Consider the following 25,129-nt stretch of genomic DNA (forward strand, 5'->3'; position numbering starts at 1 on the left):
ATGGAGCCAACAGTAGTGAAACTTTGTTAAATTTAGCTCAGAGTAAAAGAATTTTTTGGTATTAATAGGCTTCAAACATTCAGTGTGTGAGATTTAAGAAATGTGAGGCATAAAAGTAAGAGCTAAGTAGTTCCTAACAATAAGAGGTTTATTTCCCTTAGTAAGTTCATAAAGCTTATAAATTTCATGGTTTTATTGTACCTACAGTATATGTTTTATGTAATATGTTTTAAAAACAACCCTGTGACAGACTGGAGACCTGTCCAGGGAGATAAGCACCGGCTCCACCGTAACCCTAATGTAAGAAGCGGGAGAAGATGGATGGATGGAGAGATGTTTACTTTTAAAACATGTTTTTATTGTAAGTATGATTCAATATTTTATAGGACGGACTAAAGATGTTACCTCAATCAGACTCTAAAGCAATATGTGTATTATTTACTTTTGATTTGAAGTTAATTTTGTATTATAGATGAATGATTCTACTTTTTATGTGCAAAAACAGCAGTCCATGAGTCAAAACCAAAGAGACTTCTGAGTGGAGGAGGAGGAGGAGGAGGAGGAGGAGGAGGAGGAGGCCTCTGTTTCACAGAGGAAGGACAAATTTCACCCAAACACTTTGTGACAGTTCTCCTTGTTACACTATAGCAACAGAAAACCAGACCTCTGGCCAGGGCCTGTTGCACAACACATGGTGTGATGTGGAAACAAAAGGAGAATGAAATAGAATAAGGGGCAAGGGAGGAGGAAAAGGACAAGGATGGAATATCTAAAGGTTAAATAATGGTAGTTGCACTGGAGGATCTGGGGAATTCACCAATGTTACAATCAGGACTGTACCCATGTGTTCAATGGAATTCATTTGTTTCTTAGCACTGATAGGTTATCAGAACTTTTTTTTTTTTAGAGTTACAAGCAAAATAAACATCTGCTGCTGGTGCAGGAAGATTATCTAAATTAATGTTTTTTTTTTTAGACAATATTAAAAAATTAATAAATAAAATCTTTGATGCAGACCTTAGACACTTATGACTTTCTCAGATCCTTTGCTACATATTGATTCAAGAATTCTGTTGCTTTTTTTTTTTTTTTTGTCTTAGGTTTCTGGTAAATGTTGACACAGCACAAGTTCATCTCTTGAATTTGAAAAAATTTTTCAAGTAATGGAAAAAGGGAAGTATGTAGAAATAAGGTGACGTCTTCTCAACAGAGACAAACTGTTCTATCATCTTTGCAATTGTTTCAGACTTAAGGTGTTCAAAGTCCAGGGCCAGCCTTGTTGATGTGGTTTAAACTGGTTCCAAGGAGGGCCAGAAAACAGAAGAGTGTAAACATTACACTGCAAACCGCTGAGTGGAATTTAATTTAAAGGAATTCTCAATTGCGGTACTTTTTTACAATATTTAACACTCATCAGGAAAAAAAAAACAACCTATCTAAGTACTAATAAAAAGACAGTTAAAACCATTTGGTCAAGCAGTATCTTAAAAGAATATTAACTCATTAATCCTCAAAACATGAACAATGAGTGAGGTTAAAAAACCTTGTCATAATGTTATAAAATAAAATAAAATACATCAAATTTTCTCACAGAAATATATATTCATTAAAATCCAAATAAACCGATTCAGTCAATTAGACATTTGTTAATTATATTGAAGGTTACGAAGCAATGAAGTCAAGTTAAGACCATTATTTAATGTGGCTAAAACCTTTTTATTTGTGTAAATACAACTGATTGCAATAACTTGTCTCAGACCAGCTTGTACCAATAATAAACTTTATATTGCACTGAGTTGTTTAATAATGGGAAAACAGATTTCATAGCAATTATTAACACGCATAATAGGAAATGAGAGATGGAGCTTGTCGGAAATTACAGTTTGCTCATGCGAAGGAATAAGATATGGGGTTCCACTAGGTAGACCTCAAAGAAAAAAAAATTATATTACAGATTAACATGATGTTTATCATGTGTATCTGGCTGATTATATTTAGGATTTTGTGCGATAATTCTAATGTTTTGATGATTTTTGGTGTATTTGATTCAGGTTTTTAATGATTTTAATGCACATCTCTTCTGATGTTTTATGATGTGAATCACATTAGAATTGCCTTGCTCAGGAAACGTACTTTACAAATAAAGTTTCACTTAATTACTACTTACTTCTGCATGTGGGCAACGAAAATACCTTAGATCATGTCACAAAATCTGTTAAAAAGACTTTAAGCATGTCTAAATTAGAGCAATCGTTTAATTCAAACACCATCAGACTTCTGGGTTACTTCCAGATCTCTTAGTATCTAATGTATGATTGGAACCAGGCTTAAAATTAAAATTTCCCTTTTTGATAAAGCTTATGGTTAAAACTTGCTTAAATGCCTTACCATACCTTTATCCATACCTAATCCTTAACTTTGGATAAATCCTTGAGTACTAGACGACTTAATTGTTACTACAATTGTAGCATGTTGACTGTGTTTGTCTTAATTCTGTTCTCTCGACCCAAAGTTTGTGAAGGAAGACAAGCAGCCTTCTACACCAAGCCTGTCTCTGCTGGAGGTTTCTCCCTATTCCAGTTGCAGTTTTTTTTACTGCTAGGCAATGCAAACTCAGGAGGGATTACATGGAAATAAGAAGTTACTCCAACCTGTTTTTTTCCTTAAATACACAAATTCAATGATCAGCATTTAGTGATCTGCTTGATGGTATGGCCCCTGCAGTGTGAACATAATGCAAATACAGTAGTCACATGCATTATTTTAATATGATTTTTTTTAGTACTCTGGTATGCCATGTAAAGTGACCTGAAAATTAATTTAATGATTCATTTCTAAAGAGCAGGAGTATAGGCAAGAAACTGATTCATCTATTAATTAATTTATTGATTCTTTCTTAATGGGCATGAGTCCTTCTTGTGTAAAGTACTGCTTGCACGGTGTCCTAGTTACTTGTAAAGAAATGTCTTGTGTGAGCAAGGAAAAGTAAATGGGGTCATTGTTGCAGTCTGACCAATGGAACATTAAAACTTGCTAATAATCACAGTATCTTTATCGGTCCACTTCACAGACTTTCTCATGTCAGTACTTGGAGGTAATGAGCCATTCTATAGTATTCATGCCAGTTGCCTGTGTGCTGGGAAATGGCCGTTGCAGCCAGCTGACTGCCCCCCGCCTACCCCCACTTAGTTCCTGTGCATGCTCCAACTGACCCATCGATGAAAAGCCACTTTCTTCCCCATCTCTGGTGCGGAGCTACACAGGAGAACGAGAGGGAGGTGTGGATGGACAATAGCAGTAACCCAGGCGCTGGCCTGACACACAATGTGAGGTCTCTGTGCGCTGAATGAACAACTAACAGAGCGACCATTCTCAAATGGTTCACCGATCCCACGCTAGCATTTCTCCTCACTTGAATTATGCAGTAAACACATGCTTATTCTGCTCACAGCTCATCTGAAACACTCAGCTGAGAGATTAAAATAACAAGGGAGACACACACAAAGCTATATATACATATATATATATATTTATGTATGTACTCTGATAAGGCTGCAAGTACCTGGTTCGATCCCCACAGCCTCCACTATGGGTTATGGGTTCCTGAGCAAAACCCTTAATCCCTGATTGATTGATCTATCGATCTATGTACACATACTGTATATACATATATATACACCTATATACAAATATATACACATATATACATACATATGTATATATATAAATATATACAAATATATATATATATATATATATATATATATATATATATATATATATATATATATATATATATATATATATACATATATGTATACGTATATACATATATATATATATATATATATATATATATACCTATATAAATATTCCCATGGTTTTAGCCTCTGGTGCAGCACAGACAATAGTGGTCATTTAAATATATCTATATATGATTGTGAAGTGAAGGGGTCTGTTTTGCCTGGCAGCTGGGATGTTTGTGTATCTGTATGAGTGCGCCTACAGCTCTGTGACAGCAGGCTTTACTCAGCAGAGGGCGGGTCTGGACCGTCATCACTGCTCATGTTTAATTAATGAGGAGGCAGCGGCCAGGGCAAAAACTGGCTGCTTCTGGTTTCCAGACATAAATACAAAGCCAAGTCGGTCTGAGAGAGATCCACAGAGGCACAAAGGAGAAGAGGAGCACTCTGAGGCTTTTTTTGTAACTCAGAAGAAGACCAAGAGAGTCAGGTAAACAGTCAGTCTGTTTAACGTCACATCCACTCCAGTTATTGTTCATTAAGCGGGGCGCTGATGGTGAGAGCTGAACCCAGGCTGGTAAACACCAGGAGAGAAGCTTGTTTACACGTTTCCACCAAATGTCAGTCAGGTGTTTGCGATGGTAAACACTAAAAACGCCGCACAAAAGAGGGAAGCCTGTGTTAACGAGCTCTGCTCTAACCAAAAAAAGAACATATGCAACACTGATGCGTGTAACGGGACAAAGAGGATCTGCTTTGGAAGAGAAAAGGAGTTTTTCAGTCTTAATATAATGCTTCTATACGCGCGTTTATTTGTTGTCACGTCACCATCGCAGCTCAGATGAACTCTGTGAAGGGCTTCGCTTTGGCATCATAGCCTATAGAGACGTGGCAGGCTTTCACAGCACAGCTGTGTCAGGCAGCATAAAGGAAACATCTGATTTCAGCTGTCTTTGTTCCTCCACTCAGATCTGCTCTCACTTCTTTATTCTGCTGGGAAAAGTTTCTTCAGTCCACTTTAGTGCGCTTATACATACAGTTATAGCACTGCATTTTGGTGTAATAGTTTAAGTATTCTAATAAAGTAAAAACTTATCTGAAGAATTAGAAATAAAAGCCCTTATTTCCAGTTGATATAATGTTTACATTTTTTAATGTCTCCTGATATTGACGGATTTTTCTGTTTTAATACTTCCTTTAATCTTAGGGCTGTTTTTATTTTTTCAAAAGGAGCTGACCTAATGCAGAAATAAAATAAAAAAAATTATCAGATTTTTTATTTTAAAACTAAAAACGAAATAATTGAAATACAAGCAGTTTTGTATGTACAATGTAATGTATAAATGAAAAAGTATTGGAACACCCAGTATTCTACAGCTGTAGGGTTTTAATGGTATGGATGTCTCCTTTTATGAACCATAACTGTTGATGACTGCAATCCTAAAACTGTATCTTTTTGTTGTGTTTCAATACATTATAATACTAACAAAGATCTGATTGGATACACATCCTGTGTGTTGTTTAAGGCAAATTCAGTTCTCAAAGTGGCATAGTAGCACTGTTGCCCTGCAGCAAGAAGGTCCTGAATGGGGGTTCCTTCAGATGGTAGTTCTCTATGCAGTTTGCATGTTCTCTCTGTGAATGCAAGAGTTCTTTCCAGGTACTCCAAATTCATTTGACTATTAAACATTGTGTGATTGTGTGTGTGCCTGCATGTTTATTTGACTTGTGGGTCTCTGTGGGCTGATGACATTGGATTAATAAATGTTAATAAGATTGATGTAGTTTTACAACTGGGTAAGCTTTAATTTTAATAGCAGTATTTGTTTTTGTAGAGCTCATTTGACATCAATTTAACGCAAGATATACCACAAAACATTGTGGATTGATTTCACATTCCTTATTGCCCATGATTAATAATAAAAAATCCCTAGCAAAGTGATATCACAGATTAACTCTAGCATGGGTCTCATATTCGGATCAAGCATGTTGAACTGAACTTTTTTTTAAATATGAGCTTTACATGTGATTATTCGATATTTTTATTGTTTAAATACTGTAAAGTGGAAGCAGCACCCCCTACAGGTAAATGCTTATAGTATCAGCGGTGCATCATATGAAAAAATGGGTCAGTATTTCGTTTTATGGTGAGGGGTTTAAGATTGTTGTTAGTTTTAAAATGAAAAGAGAATTCACTCAAAATGCAAATTGATTTTGAGATATTTCGCATTTGAAAAAAAAAAACAAATTAGGAAATGCATTTCTGTTAATGGTTTATCATATTTAAATTCAATAACTCAAATGTGGTCGGACCTTTAAGGCCATCTACAATTTTTATTTGACTTGATTTTACAGGTATTTGTACAGGTAAAGTAATAAAATTAAGCTTTTTTTTTAAACAGGCAACAAAATATTTTCAAAATAAAAGATTAATCATACATTGTGTATAACACGTGTATTGAAAGTATCACATGATAAAAGCTGATACCATACAACATTCAAAATTGGTACAACTATTACATTTTGCTATTTTAGTTCAAATCCTTTAAATATATATATATATATATATATTTATTTTTCAAGAATTTCAAAAATGTTCATATTTCCATGCAGGAAGTCGAGAAAGATGGGAAAGCATAAAAGAAAGAAAGCACAGGCTGGATGATAACACAGTCAAAGGTTGCTGTGGAGTGATTACGTTATGAGGAAGAACAAACTCTAGTATCAGTAAAGGGCATCCTAAGAAGTGTGTAGCATTAGCATAGTCTCCAGCTCCTACTTTGAGGAAACCAAGACTGCTCACAAAATCCTCTTCCTTTTTCTGTCTAATTCAGCAGTACACATCAGGGGAACAACCCGTGTGGTGCACTGTTGCACAGCTGGAAAGTGCACATGTGCGTTTACGTGCTTCCACTTGATCGCTCCAGCATGGGAAAATCAGAGCAGGGAGACAAGTGAGGAATGTCTGACCCTTGGCATGCATCCCCAAGACTAAACTGCAATCTTTTTACATGCAGGGATGAGGAGACGTCTGTTTCTGTGCCCATAGTCTCACAGGGCTTACAGAGTACGTGCGAGCACAGCTGCTGGAGAGAACTGTGTCTTCTGGTGAAAACAGGGAGGGAAAGCAGTTTTGATGAGAGACAGGAGCTCAGACACAGTCATTTAAAGGGTTCCTGATGAAGGCCAGCGCCGCTCTTTGAGAGTCCAATGGCAGACTCACTGTTCTGTAAATTGCCATTTCTAGGTCAGTGTTATCCAACCCCCCCTCCCTTTCTTTCTTTCTTCTCCCTGTTCAGCCGCAGCCGTCTGTCTAACCAGGGCCAGCCCACACATTAATCTGTGGCACTGGTGTAAAGCGTACAGCCGCTGACATGTGGTGACTGTATTAACCAACCATGGAATTACAAGCAACCAGGAAGAAATGCATAATCTGTCAGAGCACTGTATCAAAGGCTCAAAGGCTGATTGCTCTGAATATCATATCACGTAAGATTATTATATTGAGAAAAAAAAGAGATTTCCTTTACATTTTTCTCTTAGACTATTTGACTCATGCTACTGTGTAAAAAAAAGAATAAATGTAACCATTACAGATGAAAAAGTCATTAAAAGGATTTCAATGTGGCAAAGTTATTATCCTAAATTCTTCAAATTTATCAACCTTTGTTCTTTAGCTTTTATGCAATCAAAACAACTATGACATGTTGATGAGGTGCTGCATTTGATACACACAAAATAAATGGAGACATCAGTCTCCGATGGGCCAAATGCAGAGAGTGAATTTCCCCATTGTGGGACAATGAATAAAATACAATAATTATAAAAACTAACATGCATGTTTTACCTGCAGCACCATTTTTTTTCCTTAGAAAAAAAACACCACAAAATATTCGGCCAAATTTAATACTGACAAAGGCCTTTTTTATAAAGAGCTACACCCTTAAATTTCGATGATGTCTTTATAAACATGCTGCTGTCTCTAAGGAACACAGAGTCTAGTATCATCCCCATATTTACTGTTCTTTGTAGCCCAAGAAAGAACCTATTCATGTTGTTGTTGTGCTCAACATTTCAACGTCAGATGCTGGCCGGCGTTTTCCGCATCTAGCAGAGATTTCATGAGTAAAGTATTAATGACTGAGCTGCTTTCAAAGAATGTGACACAACTGATAACATTTGATAACTGATAACATTGTATTATTTATCAGGTTGTTTAAAGCTTAAGTTACAGAGGCTCAGCTAAATTCACATACATATGCTCAAAAGATGTTTTAAATCACACATTGCTAATAGCTTTTTAATTTTTAAAATGAACCTGTTTATAGCTTTATGTATATTATAATAAAACAAGAGAATCTTTTATTAGAGAAATATAGACTAAAGCATTCACATGATCCGTTAGTGTATACGTCAGCAAAAGTACTGTTTTCAGTATCATTAATTGGTTTTGCACTTTATCCATTTTTTTACTGTCCTACAGAGGAAACATTACCTGCTGATGCCAGCAGATTATTGGGTTTAACCCATATGTTGAAATGAAACTCTAGTTTCAAACAGGAAGTTATTTACAGTAAACCTTTTTGCTTCTTCGTAATAATTGACATTATGTTCTCATTTTGACTTTACAGAGTGGTTTTAACATTTGTTCTCTTGTATTCCTGGCTTGTAGTTTTAATGTTTCTGTGGTGATCAGATGAGTAACGCTGTCTTTTCCACAAGGGAGTTAAACTGTACATCATTTAGAAATACTTCAAGATGCATTTTAGTAGTAAACATATCGGAAGATGGTGTGAAAATTCTAATTCTCTGAATCCATAAAACTTTAGATGAACATTGAGGTTATTATTTACTTTTTTAAATATTTCTGATCGCAATAAAACACAGTTTTTCAAATGTGAAGCCATTCCAAGACTGTAATGGGGCACTGAACAGAATTAGATTCAGAGGCCAACTGAAAGTTAAGTCCCATCAACATTCCTTTATACATGTTTCATCATTTGCTCTGTGTTCTTGTTTAAAGTTGACTATTAGTAAACAGCTTATGAATTAATAAAAAAAACTAACTTTTGTATTAGTTCTTAAAGGGGTTATTTAGCAAATATTTTGAAATATGATTCAATGTTTAGAGAAAAAAAACTGTTATAAAATGTGTTTAGGTATACTTGTTTATTTTAGTGGTGATATCATGTGTGTCAGGCTGTGTGGAGGTTTGTAGAGGACCGGAATGCAGGGATGGAAGCTGAGGTGTTTTCTTGCAGAATTAATTAGGAGTGGTGGCAACAGAAGCATAAAATAATTGATCAAGTAACACTGGAATGAGAACAAATGGGAACCCATGGCTTAAGGAAAGAATGAAGAGAATCCAGCAAACAGTAAATGCAGAGGAGGAGTATAAATGCCTAACAGAACAAAGAGTGGAGCAATAAGCTGATTGGGAGCAGGTGTGGACTGAAGGATCTAGAAGGGAGCTAGGGGAAGTAGACTGGCACAAGGGGGCAACAGAGAGTATTAATTTATTTCAGACATACAAGTATATAATAAAGACAGTATATGTCCATGTAATACAGTAGACAACAAATACATAAGAACTCAAATACAACCAGAAAACAACTACAATGACACAAAATGGAAATGAAACCAATTATCTAGAAAACACAGCTGCTTAATTTGCTTCTGCCTCTGTCTGATCTTACCAGAGCAGGTTTATCTTAAAACTCTTAACACATACAATGTTTGTTTATAATGACTACTGTAATTCTTTGACAAAAGGCTCTAATGTTAGTGGTGAGTAAAAGCCTGTTATATTTTTGTTAAAATGCCTTCTAGTTTTTTTTATTTATTTATTTTTTACACATAGTTGTCCATGCATTTATAGGAAACAGCCTTGTGCTGGAACAACAAGGTCGACTGTGTGCTCTTTCTTTATTGGGGAAAGTGGCATCTCTCTCTCTCTTCCTGAGAGATCTCTGTTATTTTGGAGACTGTAATAAGAAATTATTCTCTTTTGTGTACACTCTGCTCTCTTACAGAAATAACATGGTTCTTCAAGGACCTTTTAATTTGGTCTCATGCTTAATAAACAGTAATACAGAGCCAGGAGACAAAGCAATGCAAACATGTCATGAAACGAAGGCTCTTAATTAAGTTAATGACTGTAATAAAGCGAGTTGTAAGTGTGGGTCATTGTAAATTGACTGCCAACAAGCAGCAAAGGAGGCTCTTGTAGTTCAGGCTGGATAAGCAGCTCAGGACAGCTTCAAATTAGATCAAATTATGTTTTTTGACCCTGCATGCAAAAAATAACATTGCTAATGACTTTAAAAACAGTAAACACTTTGTATTGCAGTTTGATCTGCCATCCAATTTAGTATATTAAAGATTTAGCATGTAGAATAAATAAACTGACTGAACAAAGATATTCAGGATAAATATCAGTTGTCTTGTTTTTCAAAGCCAATTATATGCAAGGGAAATATATAAATTTTAATTATATTTAAGTAATTCTACAGAAAATGAAAATAAAAATGTTAATTCATTTGGCAAAGGTACAATTCATTTCCCTAAATTATTTCCTTAGATAATATAATAGAAAATTAAACAGGAAACTAAAAATTTACTAACATGACGTAAAAAACAAAACAAGTAATGATGCTATTTCAAATTTACATGCTTCATTTTCTCAACAATCAATTATGTTTTTAATTGGTAGTACTGCAACCAAACCCTTCTTTCTATTGCTGACCAGCTTTTTGCATTTCCATTAGCAAAGGGCTTCATCTCCTTTGAAAGGCCTCCTTATCATCACCCTAATATTTAGCTCCCTCTACAGATTCAGGTCAGGATTCTGCATTGGCTGGTCCAAAAATAACAGTAAAAAAATATAAGTCAGCAAAATTAAAAGTTTACTTAATTCAATTCAATTGAGTTTATTTATATAGCGCCAATTCACAACACAAGTCATCTCAAGGCACTTTACAGATACAATTCAACCAGATCATACAGTCAAATTGATTCAAAGTTTTCTATCTAAGGAAAACCAGTTGATTGCATCGACTCATTGACTCAAATGCAATCCCTCAAACTTAAACCATAAGAATGTCAAGGATCGTAATAATTTTAAGCTCACCTGTAGAACTTCATATCAATATTAGTTAATTTGCTAACAGAGAGATTGTGTGTTACCAGATATACAGTGCTGTGCGTACTAACTCTGCTTTTATCCGTCTCCCTCAGAGTCTACCGAAGAAGAGCTTAGACGGCATGCAAAGTTGTGAAATTTCCTCAGATAGCACTGATGATCCTCTTAGTAGCGGCCTTCGCTCTCATCGACAGCCTCGAATAGTAGTAATTGGTGCTGGCTTGGCCGGCCTAGCTGCAACAAGGGTCCTACTGAAAAACGGATTCACGGATGTCACGGTCCTAGAAGCTTCAGACCACGTCGGTGGGAGAGTTCAAAGTGTTAACAACGGTGAGAGGATGTGTTTCTGTTTGACTGATTCTCTTTAGAAGATGAGTCAGTCAGTAGGGCGCTGGTCCTTCACCTTTTTATCATTTTGAAAATGTTTTTCTTTTGGTTATATCTGTTTGATTTCCTTGGTTACAATGTGAACCAATTTCCCACAGGAGATATTGTACCAATGAAACATTAATTTTCAACTGCCATGTTTATTTGTGGAAATTTGTGCAAAACCCCCAGAAGACATTAAAACTGATTCATACCTGAAATTTGATTAATTTCACAGCCATTTATATAATTCATGGAAGTACTTCCTAAAAGAAAAATAAATTCATTAATCTTAGTTAAATTTCATGCTTATGGCAACATTGTTGGGACAAAATACAAATTGACCCAAACACCAAGTTAGTAGTGTCAAACAGGAGCGGATGAACATATATATATAAATATAACAAATCCCCTTTTGGGAGCAATGGGCTGCAAATATGCTACACCCGGGGAGCAATCGGGGGTTAAAGGTCAGAGGCCTAGAGTAGCAGTCTGTGGGAGTGGGTTTCGAACTCACAACCTCAGGATTCCAAGCCCTTATATTATTTATATTATTTATATATATATATATATAAAATTTTATTTTTTTTCATTCAGGTGCAATGAAATACATAAGAGACATATATGAAGAATAACATTATGGAATGCATGTGGGGTTAGCATTAACAGCTAATTCTGAGCTATTATTTGTTAGCGACCAGCTTTTAGGATAATTATTTATATAATTTAATTTATTGATTTAATTTTATAAATAATTATATATATATATATACATAATATATAGATTTATATCTTATTTAATACATGTAAGTTATGAAGTGTTATTTAAAGAGTTCCCAAGTGATCTCTTTTCAGAAAAAACAAAACAGAGAGATAGAGCTTCATGGTGTATACACAAAGCAAATCTTTAACACATGTTAGCATTTCTTAGCTAAAGGGCAACTGAAAAATAAAAACTCAACAGAGACATATGTTTTAGAACACCAATATGAAAGAACTGTATCATCCCTTTGGGAAAAACCCTAAATAGTTAACTCTCCCTTTGTCTGTTCTCTAATATAACACCATTTATTGACTTAGCTTGAAAACAGTACAGTAGCTTGAAGCAGACAGAAAATTCATTTAATTATTGTTCTTTTCTCAGAAATAGTTTACCAGAGAACATTCTGAACACAGGTTGTGAAGAAACGTTTCACATAACAACTGAGACCAGTTTGTCTTTGGGGGAATATGTTATGAAGATATAACTTAATACTATCTATTCCCATTTTGGGTTGGTGATTTTTTTTTAATTGGTAAGCAGTTGGGACAAAGGTTTAAAATTTAGAAAACCGCTCAGGAATCACCTATACAAATTCTAACAATTCAAAATTGAGGTTTGATTCATAGAAGATTATGTGTGACTGAGGACATGTAAAAAGTTATGAACTAAAAGAAGTTTAAAAACATGGGTTTTATCCAAAGAATAAACCTTTCTGGTTCTGGTTGTGTTTCCCCCTCAGAGAGCAGCTATAGTGCAGGTGTTGCATCAGAGGGGAGATTTTTTCCTTATAAAATACTATCAAGTGGCAAGAACAAACAAGTAGAGAACACCATCTACCTGCACATTATGCGAGTAACAGTGAAAGAAACTGGTGATGAAATCAAAGAAGAACTGAGCTATTTGCACTTTAACTTGCAGTGCCCTTGGGTAGACACTGTATTCCAGTAATTCAATTAAAATGTTTTTCGATTTTGTTTAAGGAAAAGCAACTTTGGAACTTGGAGCTACCTGGATTCATGGTGCCAACGGGAACCCAGTGTACCACCTGGCAGAGGAAAATGGGCTGCTGGAGCATACCACGGATGGAGAGAGGAGTGTGGGACGCATCAGCCTGTACACCAAGAACGGTGTGGCTCACTACCAGACTAATGTGGGCAAAAGGATCCCCAAGGACCTGGTGGAGGAGTTCAGTGACCTGTACAATGAGGTTAGCGCAAACGACACAGGGATGGATGCACATCTGAATTCACATTTCCATGCACAAATTGTACTGTGCCTGCTTTACCCTCCAAAGCAACTGGAAAAAAAACTGTCTGTTAATATCACAAAGACCTCTCTGCAGGCAGTCACGTTGCAGTAAGCAGATTATCAAGGTCACTGGTTACTTTTAAAGTAGGTGGCTACGCTGCAAAACATTGTCTAATCTCCAAAACTTTGTTTAAAATTTAAAAAGGAAAGTTTCCACAGATGCAAATTGTGAATCGTGTTGGGAATACAATCATGTGTTGGGAAACAAGAAAGTATTGATATGTTTTCTTATTTTAGATTTAAAATCTGACACTCCTCAATCTCTTTGTAAATAAATTTAAAATGTGATTTTTAAGGTAAGGTAAGGTAATCAAGGTAATCCTCGCTCTAAGTTTGCGGTTTCTACCATTTCCTTTGTATATGTAATGAAGGATTTATGTTTTATAAATAGGTCATGTCTGACAAAGTAATTACAGAGAGGAGCTGCTGCGTTTACAGACAGCATTGGAATCTCATTAATGGCTGTACGTCATCTTTTCTTTGTCCAGCTGAATAAATAGGGGTATGAAAAACACATTTCAAAATATGCATACCGGAAGCAATACATCATGCATCTGGCAGCTTTAGTCCTTCACTTGGTTGTTCAGTGAAACGTGCAGAATTCTGTGAATAAGATTTCTGTGAAATCCAGCTTCATTAAATAGAAGCTGTTTTCTCCTCAAACATGATGAGGCATAACTGATTCTAGTACAAGGAAAAGGTGTGGACAGAGAAACAAAAGAAGCATTCGTCATGCTGGCGCAACAGTATTTCTACTGTTATTAATGAGTCATGTTAGTGAAAATACTATAGATTTATGGTATTGATACTTTAAATACAAATTTCTAGACAAAAAGATACAATATAATCAAGTATTTAATAATATATGGGTTATTACAGTTAATTATGATTTTATCTCCACTCTTGAGTCCCCCATTTTTTTTTTTATTTGACTATATCTTAAGCTGGGTTACCAGCCCACACCTGGTTCACACTTGACTGCTCCTTTGTCTTTCATAAGCGCACTGCTTTTTCCGGTTGCCATATTTGAAAATTTCTTGTGCTAAATTGTTTTGACCGTTCTCCTCGTTCTTTCTTTACACCCTTCCTCCTTCTCTTTCCTCTCTCATTGTGTTCTGCCCTCCTTTAGGTATACGAGCTGACTCAGGAGTTCTTCCAGAACGGGAAGCCAGTTTGTGCTGAAAGCCAGAACAGCGTCGGCGTTTTTACTCGAGACTTGGTGCGTAAGAGAATTATGGTGGATCCCGATGATTCCGAAAGCACCAAGAAACTCAAACTCTCCATGCTTCAACAGTACCTCAAGGTGTGTGTTTTCCAAAGAGTGGGCCTTCGTGCTTTATTCTTAGATACCATGAAATAAAATATGCTTAAAACGATTACTTAGAGGTCTGATTCCTACCACACCTGTCAGTTAAATAGAACATGTCTGACAAAATGAAGTCAGCTAAAATGTCTAAAAAAAAAAAAAAAAAGACACTATACCATGAGATAATAAAAAAAAAAAAAGAAAAAAAAAACTAAACACAAAAATATGAAAAAGGGTTACAAGGACTAACCTGGAAGGTCACTTCTGTCTAAAGCACTTCGGGCCCCAAAAGGCCTCAGTTAAAGAAACTAGGCTAAACTGGCATCAATGGCCGAGTTTTAAGACCAAACCGAAAACATTAAATGCAACAGGTAAAAGAAACATCTTGATCATCACTATGGCTTCTGTAAAATAATTTTATGGGTCAAAAGATACATCTAAGTAATAAAAAACAAAACAAAAAAAAACTTAGCAATTGATTTTTAAACTACTACCAGTTGGTTACCTTTTTATTCGAAAGCATTGTTCCAAAACTAATTTTTTGTATCTACTATGATCGTCTGTGTCTGATAAAAAAAAAGAGCTTAGATATTATTATTTGCTTGTTTAAAACGATTAAAACATGTTAAACAAGCAAAATCTGTAAGGGGCAAAAATAGGTTCACAACTCTGTAGTTTTTGACTCTTTAGTGTCTCCAGCTTACAAGAAGCCATCTTTTCATTGGTAACCTCTTGGACTAACACGTGTTCTGACATGTTTGAATAATTTTTTTTGGGCCTGCGGCTGTTACTGTAGGAGTTCCATTACACTTAAATGTTCCTTTAAAATGAATCTAGCTGTTTGCACATTTGTTATTGAGTAATATAACTCGATCTGACATGTTTTCTCTCTATAAAGGTGGAAAGCTGTGAAAGTAGCTCTCCCAGCATGGATGAAGTGTCTTTGAGTGAGTTTGGGGAGTGGACAGAGATCCCTGGGGCACATTATGTCATTCCTGAAGGTTTCATGAAGATCGTGGACCTGCTGGCCCGGGACATCCCATCTAAGACCATCTGCCTTTGCAAACCAGTCCGCTGCATCCACTGGAACTACTCAGCTCAGCATCGGGAGGTCATCGGCAAGAGCAGGGACACCAAGAGGGACAGCGACCACAACGACAACAACCATGGTTACCAACAGAACAACGACCCCCTGATCCTGGGTCAGCCTATTTGGGTGGAGTGCGAGGACGAGGAGTGGATTCCAGCAGACCACGTCATCGTGACAGCTTCACTCGGTGTGCTGAAGCAGAACCACGAGGTCATGTTCTCCCCATCTCTTCCTGAAGACAAGGTGCTCGCCATCGAGAAGCTGGGCATCAGCACCACCGACAAGATTTTCCTAGAGTTCGAGGAGCCCTTCTGGAGCCCAGAGTGCAACAGCATCCAGTTTGTGTGGGAGGATGAGGCTCAGCTGGAACAGCTGGCCTACCCTGAGGAGTTGTGGTACAAGAAAATCTGCAGCTTCGATGTCCTCTACCCACCTGAGCGCTATGGATACATGCTAAGTGGCTGGATCTGTGGCCAGGAAGCGCTGCAGATGGAGCGGTGCGATGACGAAACGGTGGCAGAAACCTGCACTGAGCTGCTGAGGCGCTTTACAGGTCAGGGCATGCTAATTAGAGGAAAAATGAGCTGGGTATTATTTGATGTTCTGCTTTCACAATTTATGATATAGCACCCCTCTACACAAGCCTTGGTCAAAATCAGTCATCTAAAACCAACACAGTAACCTGAGATGGCTGAGAATGAAAAATTTCAGCCCAGTGACGTTTCAAGGCGTGACAAGGTCATTGTCAGGGACTAGCTAAGGCTTGAACTGCAGCTGTGAATGAGAAAAATGTTAGAAAGATTAAACAGCCGAATGATTCAGCCATACTATGCCCTGAGAAGGTTAAATTATTAAATACAATCCACTTATGTGCAATTGAATCCTTATCTAAATACAAACATTCTAATGAAGGCACCAAGAGAGGTTGTTTTAGTCTAGTAAATACAGATCAGGGAGAACTCAAAAGAAGGGTTAGATTATAAAAGAAACTTTAGAAAATCTGGAGGTCCACAACTCAGGTGGAAGAATCTTTTGACAGGTTGACTATTTGCCAAGAGATCTGGTCTTTATGAAAGAGTGGCAGGAAGTACAGTTTGCATTTTGCTAAAAAAACATGTAGGAAAAAACTAACAACTTGGGGATCAGATGATACCAAAATGTAAATGGGTGGCAGAAAACTAAACCTACATACAGGTGCTGGTCATAAAATTAGAATATCATGAAAAAGTTGATTGATTTCAGTAATTCCATTTAAAAAGTGAAACTTGTATATTATATTCATACATTACATACAAACTCATATATTTCAGATGTTTATTTTGTTTAATTTTGATGATTACAAATGACAACAAATGAAAATCCCAAATTCATCATATCAGAAAATTAGAATATTACTGAAGACCAATAAAAACAAAGGATTTTATTGGCCAACTGAAAAGTATGAACATGAAAAGTATGAGCATGTACAGCACTCAGTATTTAGTTGGGCCTCCTTTGGCCTGTATTACTGCAGCAATGCGGCGTGGCATGGAGTCGATCAGTCTGTGGCACTGCTCAGGTGTTATGATAGCCCAGGTTGCTCTAATAGTGGCTTTTAGCTCTTCTGAATTGTTGGGTCTGGTGTATTGCATCTTCTTCTTCACAATACCCCATAGATTTTCTATGGGGTTAAGGTCAGGAGAGTTTGCTGGCCAATTAAGAACAGGGATACCATGGTCCTTCAACCAGGTACTGGTAGCTTTGGCACTGTGTGCAGGTGCCAAGTCCTGTTGGAAAATGAAATCTGCATCTCCAAAAAGTTGGTCAGCTGCAGGAAGCATGAAGTGCTCTAAAACTTCCTGGTATGTGGCTGCGTTGACCCTGGACCTCAGAAAACACAATGGACCAACACCAGCAGATGACATGGCACCCCAAACCATCACTGACTGTGGAAACTTTACACTGGACTTCAAGCAACGTGGATGAAGTGCCTCTCTTCTTTTCCTCCAGACTCTGGGACCTTGATTTCCAAAGGAAATGCAAAATTTACTTTCATCAGAGAACATGACTTTGGACCACTCACCAGCAGTCCAGTCCTGTTTCTCTTTAGCCCAGGCAAGACGCTTCTGACGCTGTCTGTGGTTCAAGAGTGGCTTGACACAAGGAATGCGACAGCAGAAACCCATGTCTTTCATACGTCTGTGTGTGGTGGTTCTTGAAGCACTCACTCCAGCTGCAGTCCACTCTTTGTGAATCTCCCCCACATTTTTGAATGGGTTTTGTTTCACAATCCTCTCCAGGGTGCGGTTATCTCTCTTGCTTGTACACTTTTTTCGACCACATCTTTTCCTTCCCTTCGCCTCTCTATTAATGTGCTTGGACACTGAGCTCTGTGAACAGCCAGCCTCTTTAGCGATGACCTTTTGTGTCTTGCCCTCCTTGTGCAAGGTGTCGATGGTCGTCTTTTGGACAACTGTCAAGTCAGCAGTCTTCCCCATGATTGTGTAGCCTATAGAACTAGACTGAAAGACCATTTAAAGGCTTTTGCAGGTGGTTTGAGTTAATTAGCTGATTAGAGTGTGGCACCAGGGGCCATCAATTTTGAACCTTTTCACAATATTCTAATTTTCTGATATGATGAATTTGAGATTTTCATTTGTTGTCATTTGTAATCATCAAAATTAAACAAAATAAACATCTGAAATATATGAGTTTGTATGTAATGTGTGAATATAATATACAAGTTTCACTTTTTAAATGGAATTACTGAAATCAATCAACTTTTTCATGATATTCTAATTTTATGACCAGCACCTGTATCTCCCTGAACACCTCCTCTCTGTGAGGGAGGGTTTCTCTTCAGCAGGGACAAATGAAGGCTGTTCCAACTTGATTGAAAGAAGGATTGAACTCAGTTGAGGGCAATTCTGGAACAAAAAACTGTTATAGAGGGTTAGATCTACAACGGTAATGTTTAGAGCAAAGCATATTGTGTTAGACGACCCAGTCAAACAGCAAACATAAATCAAATGTAGAGGAGAATGTGGCAAGGCTAACGTTCATTTCCCCAGATGCTTTCTTTTTAGTCAACTTTAGCTGTTTTACAAAGAGAGAGAGAAAAAAAGTTTTTTTTTCTAATGTGCAAACATATTTAAAAATACTTCTAGTTGCAAACTCAGGGAAAGGACATTCTACTTGAGTACTACTTGAACCCAGATTTTAATTTTGAAAAAAAAAAAAAAACAATATAACTCTCCTCATTTAGTTCTCCCCTCTAACCACTTTTGTATGAATCTTGCTCCATTATTCTGTTGTCTGTCCTATGAAACAAAAATACACTCACTTTAATTTTGTCATGAAAGCCCAAACAACACAGAAGTGGCACCGGAAGTTTTGCTAAACACTCTAGATATCTGATAAAACAGGTCTCCTCTGTCACTCTGGGTATTGATCACCAATTAGATAACACAAGCCTTTCAATGTACTCTAACAGAGAGGGTAAACACGGGGAAAAGTGGCGTAACAGCTCCAAGGTGATTATAACACGGCATGTAACCTGATCACCATCCTGATTTACAGTGCGCCGTTTGGCAGTAGATGGGGAAGGAAGTTCAGAAGACTCCCAAGTCTGTCTGCTTCCTCTGAACTAGGTCAGAGTCTGAGTACAGAGGCAGTGGGTGTCACGTCACGCTGAGGTTAGGGCACTTCCTATTTATGTATAATGTGGTTTAAACATAGAAAAAATGTCGCTCTCTCTCCCATTTTCCCTAACACACACTCTCCCTGTAGTTCAGGGTGATTTTATCTATTCAGCTGTTGTTTGATTACAAATGGCCTCACAATTAGACTCTATACCCACAAAGCTTAATTTAAACAACCTCCGCTCCTAACTCTACGCTTTTGTCTGTTCAATGGGGCTTGCTCATGGGATGTACTAATATGTTAGTCACAACGAGGCTGCAGTTATTTCAAAATCTATTTTCCCCCACAGTGACGATTGTCTAAGCTGTCCAGATTACAAAGGTCCCTTAGGTAATCTGCTTTCAGAGCTGTTTTCTTGCTGATTTTAGGGATGTAATAAATCACCTGACACCTTTTGAGATTGTTTACTCTCAAACTATATCAGCAAATTATATCCACAGTCTGTAGTCAATGAATTATATAGGTAGCACATGTATTTAGTTTTCGTAATGAAGACGTTTCTCATGTATTTTTCTTGCTTTGACTACAGGTTAATGATTCTGTGTTTTAGGTCATTGGAGGCAAACATTTAGGATTAGTTCTCCTATTTTTGGGGTAGTTATTTCTATTAACATGTGATATAAAACCCTGAAAAATGAAGCACATATTTCCCTTACACCTTTGATCTGCTCACTGGGTCTGATTTGTCCAAATACACGAGATGTGAAACACTCCTTGGCTGTCTGAGTTACCGGCTAATAATAATAATATGTTGACTGTTTCCCTGCACTTTTTCTGTCAATAGGAAATCCTGACATTCCAAAGCCCAGGCGTATCCTGCGCTCATCTTGGGGAAGCAACCCCTACATCCGAGGCTCCTACTCCTTCACCAGGGTTGGGTCCAGTGGAGAAGACTGTGAGAGGCTGGCCATGCCACTGCCTTATGCAAACAGCACCAAGGCTCCAGTAAGACAACTACGCAAAACCTAATTTAAGAACATTTATTGCTTTGCTCATTTGCCATGCTCTCAGAGAGGCCTTTTTTAGGTGAGAGGATTCCCATTCTACAAATGGAAATTATTTTTATATCAGTAGCAAAAATATTCAGAATATGTTACCCATTTTGTCACCTTAAAAGCTTAGGTTAGTTTTAAGATTGCATTAAACATAAATACTCCAAGTGTTGCTCAATTGCCAATCTCAGTATAAATTCAGCTGATCTGAGAAGGCATCATATCAGAGAACATTAGAAGCATCTCAGGACAAAGGAGCAAATCGGAAATGTTAGAGATGTTGCAAAACAAGTACTGTCAGCTAGAGTTATAATGCAAAGTTTTAAAATTAAAATGCATTAGAATGGCTCAGTCAAAGGCAAATATTAACACCAATTTGTGGAATGCTTGGGGATTTCTACTTAGGATGCACTCCATCAAATTGAGCCTGGGCTATCCTGTACAGAAAAAACATAAAACAGATACTTCCATAAAAGACTAACATGTGATTGCATCAAGATATGGTTCACTCAGTATAGATTTAAGGATGCAGAGTAACTGAATAAAATCCAAAATCACAAAACTGTGGTGTATGATAAAGTATTAAAGTATTTCTGATTCTTATGATACAACATGCTAATAAAATACACAGTTAAGAGTTGAAAAATGACATGACTGCTCTTTTGGAAAGCACTGAGCTGAAATATCTGTGTTCAGAAAACATGAAACCCGATAATTCTGGGTGAAGGGGAAAAGGAGCTGGAGGTGTGTTTGATTGGTGGGAGGAGAGGAGATGGGGGTTCTTCGTGTACACTTGACACTGTGGAAAGAACAGCATGACCTCTCTCTGCTGAGAGTCCTTTAGGCCAGCCAAGCTGAAATCACACTCAAGATAGCTCCAGCAGGGCTTCAACATGCTAAGTGCTAACAAGGGAAACAGAAATAGAAGGCAGTCCCTGTGGGAAGGCCATAACCAATGTCAAGATGATACTGATGTGTTTTTTTTTCCCTTTTTCATTAACATGTTTTCTTTTTTTTTTTTTTGTCTCTTCCCCCTCCCACTTTCTGTTGCTCCTTTCTTAGCCACTGCAGGTCCTGTTTGCTGGAGAGGCCACCCACAGAAAGTACTATTCCACTACACATGGTGCTTTGCTCTCAGGGCAGAGAGAGGCCACTCGCCTGGTGGAGGTGTACCAGGACCACAGAGCCTAATATATATAAATATATATATACTGAGCCTCCAACTAGTGAAAACAATACAAACCATTGAGTTAAGTTTGTCTTTATGATTAGGTTCCATTTATAAACATAGCTTGGGCATTATTAAACTGATAAGTCTATTTCATGTACTGTAGATTTTAAATCATGCTAAATTTTTATTTGAAATGTTCTGTTTAAAATTATCAACGGTGCTGTAATTTCTCATCTTGGCCATTCTGTCATTATGTTGTAACTGCTTTTTTTATTTTAAATAGGGAATTTAATGGTTTTAGAAGCAGCATTCTTAATTTGCAGTTTTTTATAAGTGCCTTCTGTGTTTAATATCATGTTTCTTCACAAATACTGGAGATACTAAACAAAACAATTGTGCAAATTTCAACAAAATAAAAGTTCTATGATCATTTCTACAACCTCAATAGTCTTTATAACACTAAACACACAACTGAGGTGACTGACTGTCTCTGGAAATAGCTTTCTTTTTGATGTGGCATCAGAAAAGGATTATTGGAAGCAAAAGAATTGCCTTATTTAATTTTCTATTTGGATGAAACAAAAGGGGGTATAGATTATACATACCATCAAGAGATACTCAGAGGACAACCGCCACCCATATTTTTAAGATCATTTATATGAGGGATTTTAGAGAAATTATCTCAACTTCTAACTTTTCCGTCCATTGTTTATGCCTACTTGTCCTTGCAGAAGGACTAGTGCCTATCTTCACCAGTTTTTTGTCCAAAGGGCAGAGAACAGCCAGACAGGTTACGAGTGCACAACAGGTTCACACAAAGATAACAACCATGCACACACATTCATATGCAAAACCAAAATAAACCAAAGAGTCTCGTCCTTGTGTTTTTTTTTTGTTTGTTTTTTTTTACTGCAGGAGGTAGCTAAAGTTCCCAAAAAGAACCCACAGGTGGACATAGAGAAATGTTTGCTACATGCAGAAAGCTTCCTAGCTCGGATTCAGCTTTGTGTTTTGATAAGCAGAGAATAAGAGATCAAGTATGTTGGAGGGTGTGTTTAATGCTGAGGGCCTGTTCTATTCAAAAATACCTGGACACCTTAACTAACTGCACAGCTTTAATAAAGGTTTAAAATACTAGGATATTTTAAATAAAAGTGTTAAATGGAATGAAATAATCTATCCTTTTTCCACCAATGCCAAAATATTTTAAACTATTTACACTGGAGTGAGATTTATACAAAGGTGGATAACTAGGGTGAGATATCATGACTACAACAAAGGGTGCCTGGAACCTGAAGATAACTAACAACTTGCATAATGCAAGACAGCTACTCCTCCCACTGATTCACAGTCGATCCTAAATAATAAGAAAAAAGATGGTCCAAAACACATGGTCAAATCAGTACAGAATTGGCTCATTAGACACAAAACTAACCTTATATGGCCACCTCAGCCCCCAGATCTAAATCCTGCTAAAAGCCTTTAGTGCAGCAATATCTGAAACAGAAAACACACTTAAGAATGGGTCTACACTAACCATTTTAACTGAATGTAAATAAATTTGATTTAAATAAATAGATTTGAATATTTGTTCTATACATATACTTGTATATGTATAGAAGCTTTTTTAGGATAAAAAAAAAAACTGCAGAAATCATAAAAAATGGAAAACAAAAGTGCAGTAACAATCACAACAGAATATACATGCAGTTTAGCCTTAGCACAGCTAAGCCTTTAACCATGAAAAAAATGATATGCATCCACATTGCTTTAAAATTGGTCGCTTTAAAGTTTTAACATCATAAAAACACTGACATTTTCAGCATTTTGCCTGAGAAAATTCTTAAATCAGGCAGGTTTATGGGGTTTTTCAGATGTGTGTAAGCTGAAACTTTGTTTGCTGTTGGCAGTGCTTTCAACCCTTCTTTGTCTACTCAGACAGGAGAACAAGGAGAGAGCAACACAGGGGAGAAGTTCTGGCAGGAGTCCCGCTCCTGCCAGAACTTGTGAGCCTGCAGAACTGTTCTGCTGCAGCTTTCACTGTCCTCAGGATGTAATGTCTTCTGCTTTTACACACCTAAAGACCAAGATCTATGAAAAACAAAAAACAGTTTGTAAGGTTACATTTAGTCTTTAAATATTGGCACATCTTCTGTATCTAAATGTAATCTAAGTGTTATTTTTTTTTTGTTAAGAGAATTTAAGTATATGTACTTTATATTTAGACTCATGCCATAGAAAATTCCTATGAAGCAAAATGGGAACCAATGACTAAAGGGAAAGGTTATCAGCTTTGCTTGTTGTTAACTCCCTGTATGTACAGCCCAAACTTTGAGATACTGTTAAAAAAATATACTGTATGTAAGGTGAACATTTAAAGTAAACTAATTTGTAAAGAAGTTGAGCAAAATAACTCTTTCCCACAAAGTTTCTATTTATCAAGAAAATAAAAAAAATGTAATTAAAATATTTTACCTGTGCAGTTTTCAACAACTATTGTGGGATTGTTTGGAAAAAGCAGAAACATATTACTATTTCATTACTGTTGCAGGGCCATATAAGGACTTATTGGGAATTCTGCAACTTCAGTTTGCAGTTTCAAATGAAATCTAGCTCTCATGAAATTGAGAAATAGCATATAGTACTCAGGCTATTCTACAAGAAAAGTAGACTCTACACCCCAGGATACAGTCTATACTTTGTAGAACCATCTTTATCTTCAGCCATAAATATTTCGGATTAATTTCCATATCTATACTCTGAAATTTTTTCTAATACCTTTTTGTAAAAAAATTCTCTCAGACTGGGTGGACAGCGTTTATGAATAAGGCATTAACATACTTTGATCTAAAGCCCACATTAAAGCTCTGGTTGTATGTTTAGGCTTATTTTTAGTCCCCCCTATCTTCTGATCACCTCTAACCAAATTTCATGAATAAGGTCAATGTCTTAAAAGAATAATGGTGCAAGCAGCATGTTATATAATGTAACTGATGCGAGTGTGATTATGTGCTGTTTTGTTTGTTTTTAATTGTTTAAAAACCTAACCCTGCTTTAAACCTTAACAATCTGGTCCAAATGTGGTCCCTCATGGGTTCTTTGGGGGGCACTCTCTGAGTACAGAGTCAGGGGGCCTTCAATAGAGCCACTGCAGCAGGGGTTTGGCCTGAATTGCAAATTTTAAGTCTGACTTGCTCCTGGTAGATGTTGGAATACAGTAGGGCTGGTCTCGGTCACTGTTCCTAACCTTCAATGACAGGATTCGTATTGGCAAAGAAGGGGTCCAGTTTTCGGGGCAACAGATTTCATCCCTGCTTTTTGAGGATGACGTGGCTGTGCTGGCTCCCTCCTGCCAAGACCTACAGTATGTGCTGAGGTCGTTTGCAGTCAAGTGAGAAGTGCCTGAAAGGAGGATAAGGTCCTCCAGTTCTTCACTGGAAAAATGTGGCTTGCCCTCTTCAGGTCAGATTGGAGTTCCTGCCTCAAGTAGAGGAGTTCAAGTGTATTGGGGTCCCGTTTACGAGTGATGGTAAAATGGACCAGGAGATCAATAGAAAGAATGGAATGG

The 25,129-nt window shown here is 37.0% G+C and overlaps 1 protein-coding gene across 1 annotated transcript; it reads left to right on the forward strand.

Annotated features, from left to right (window-relative positions):
• Window positions 1-4,085: 4,085 nt before the first annotated feature.
• Window positions 4,086-22,000, forward strand: smox (spermine oxidase). Its single transcript, XM_038304772.1, has 7 exons — window positions 4,086-4,233; window positions 10,980-11,214; window positions 12,994-13,220; window positions 14,451-14,624; window positions 15,526-16,270; window positions 20,183-20,343; window positions 21,453-22,000. Exons 2-7 carry the CDS (start codon window positions 11,007-11,009, stop codon window positions 21,579-21,581), a joined length of 1,644 nt encoding a protein of 547 aa, XP_038160700.1. The 5' UTR covers window positions 4,086-4,233; window positions 10,980-11,006; the 3' UTR covers window positions 21,582-22,000.
• The last annotated feature ends 3,129 nt before the right edge of the window (window positions 22,001-25,129 follow it).

This window comes from Cyprinodon tularosa, unplaced genomic scaffold, assembly GCF_016077235.1.
Source record: "Cyprinodon tularosa strain WSP-4 unplaced genomic scaffold, ASM1607723v1 ctg540, whole genome shotgun sequence".
NCBI classification, from domain to species: domain Eukaryota; kingdom Metazoa; phylum Chordata; class Actinopteri; order Cyprinodontiformes; family Cyprinodontidae; genus Cyprinodon; species Cyprinodon tularosa.

Coding starts and splice junctions, on each gene's coding strand:
- smox (XM_038304772.1), top strand. CDS start 11,007: ATGCAAAGTTGTGAAATTTCCTCAGATAGCACTGATGATCCTCTTAGT. Junction 13,221..14,450: donor TCAGTGACCTGTACAATGAG/GTTAGCGCAAAC, acceptor GCCCTCCTTTAG/GTATACGAGCTGACTCAGGA. Junction 16,271..20,182: donor GCTGCTGAGGCGCTTTACAG/GTCAGGGCATGC, acceptor TTCTGTCAATAG/GAAATCCTGACATTCCAAAG.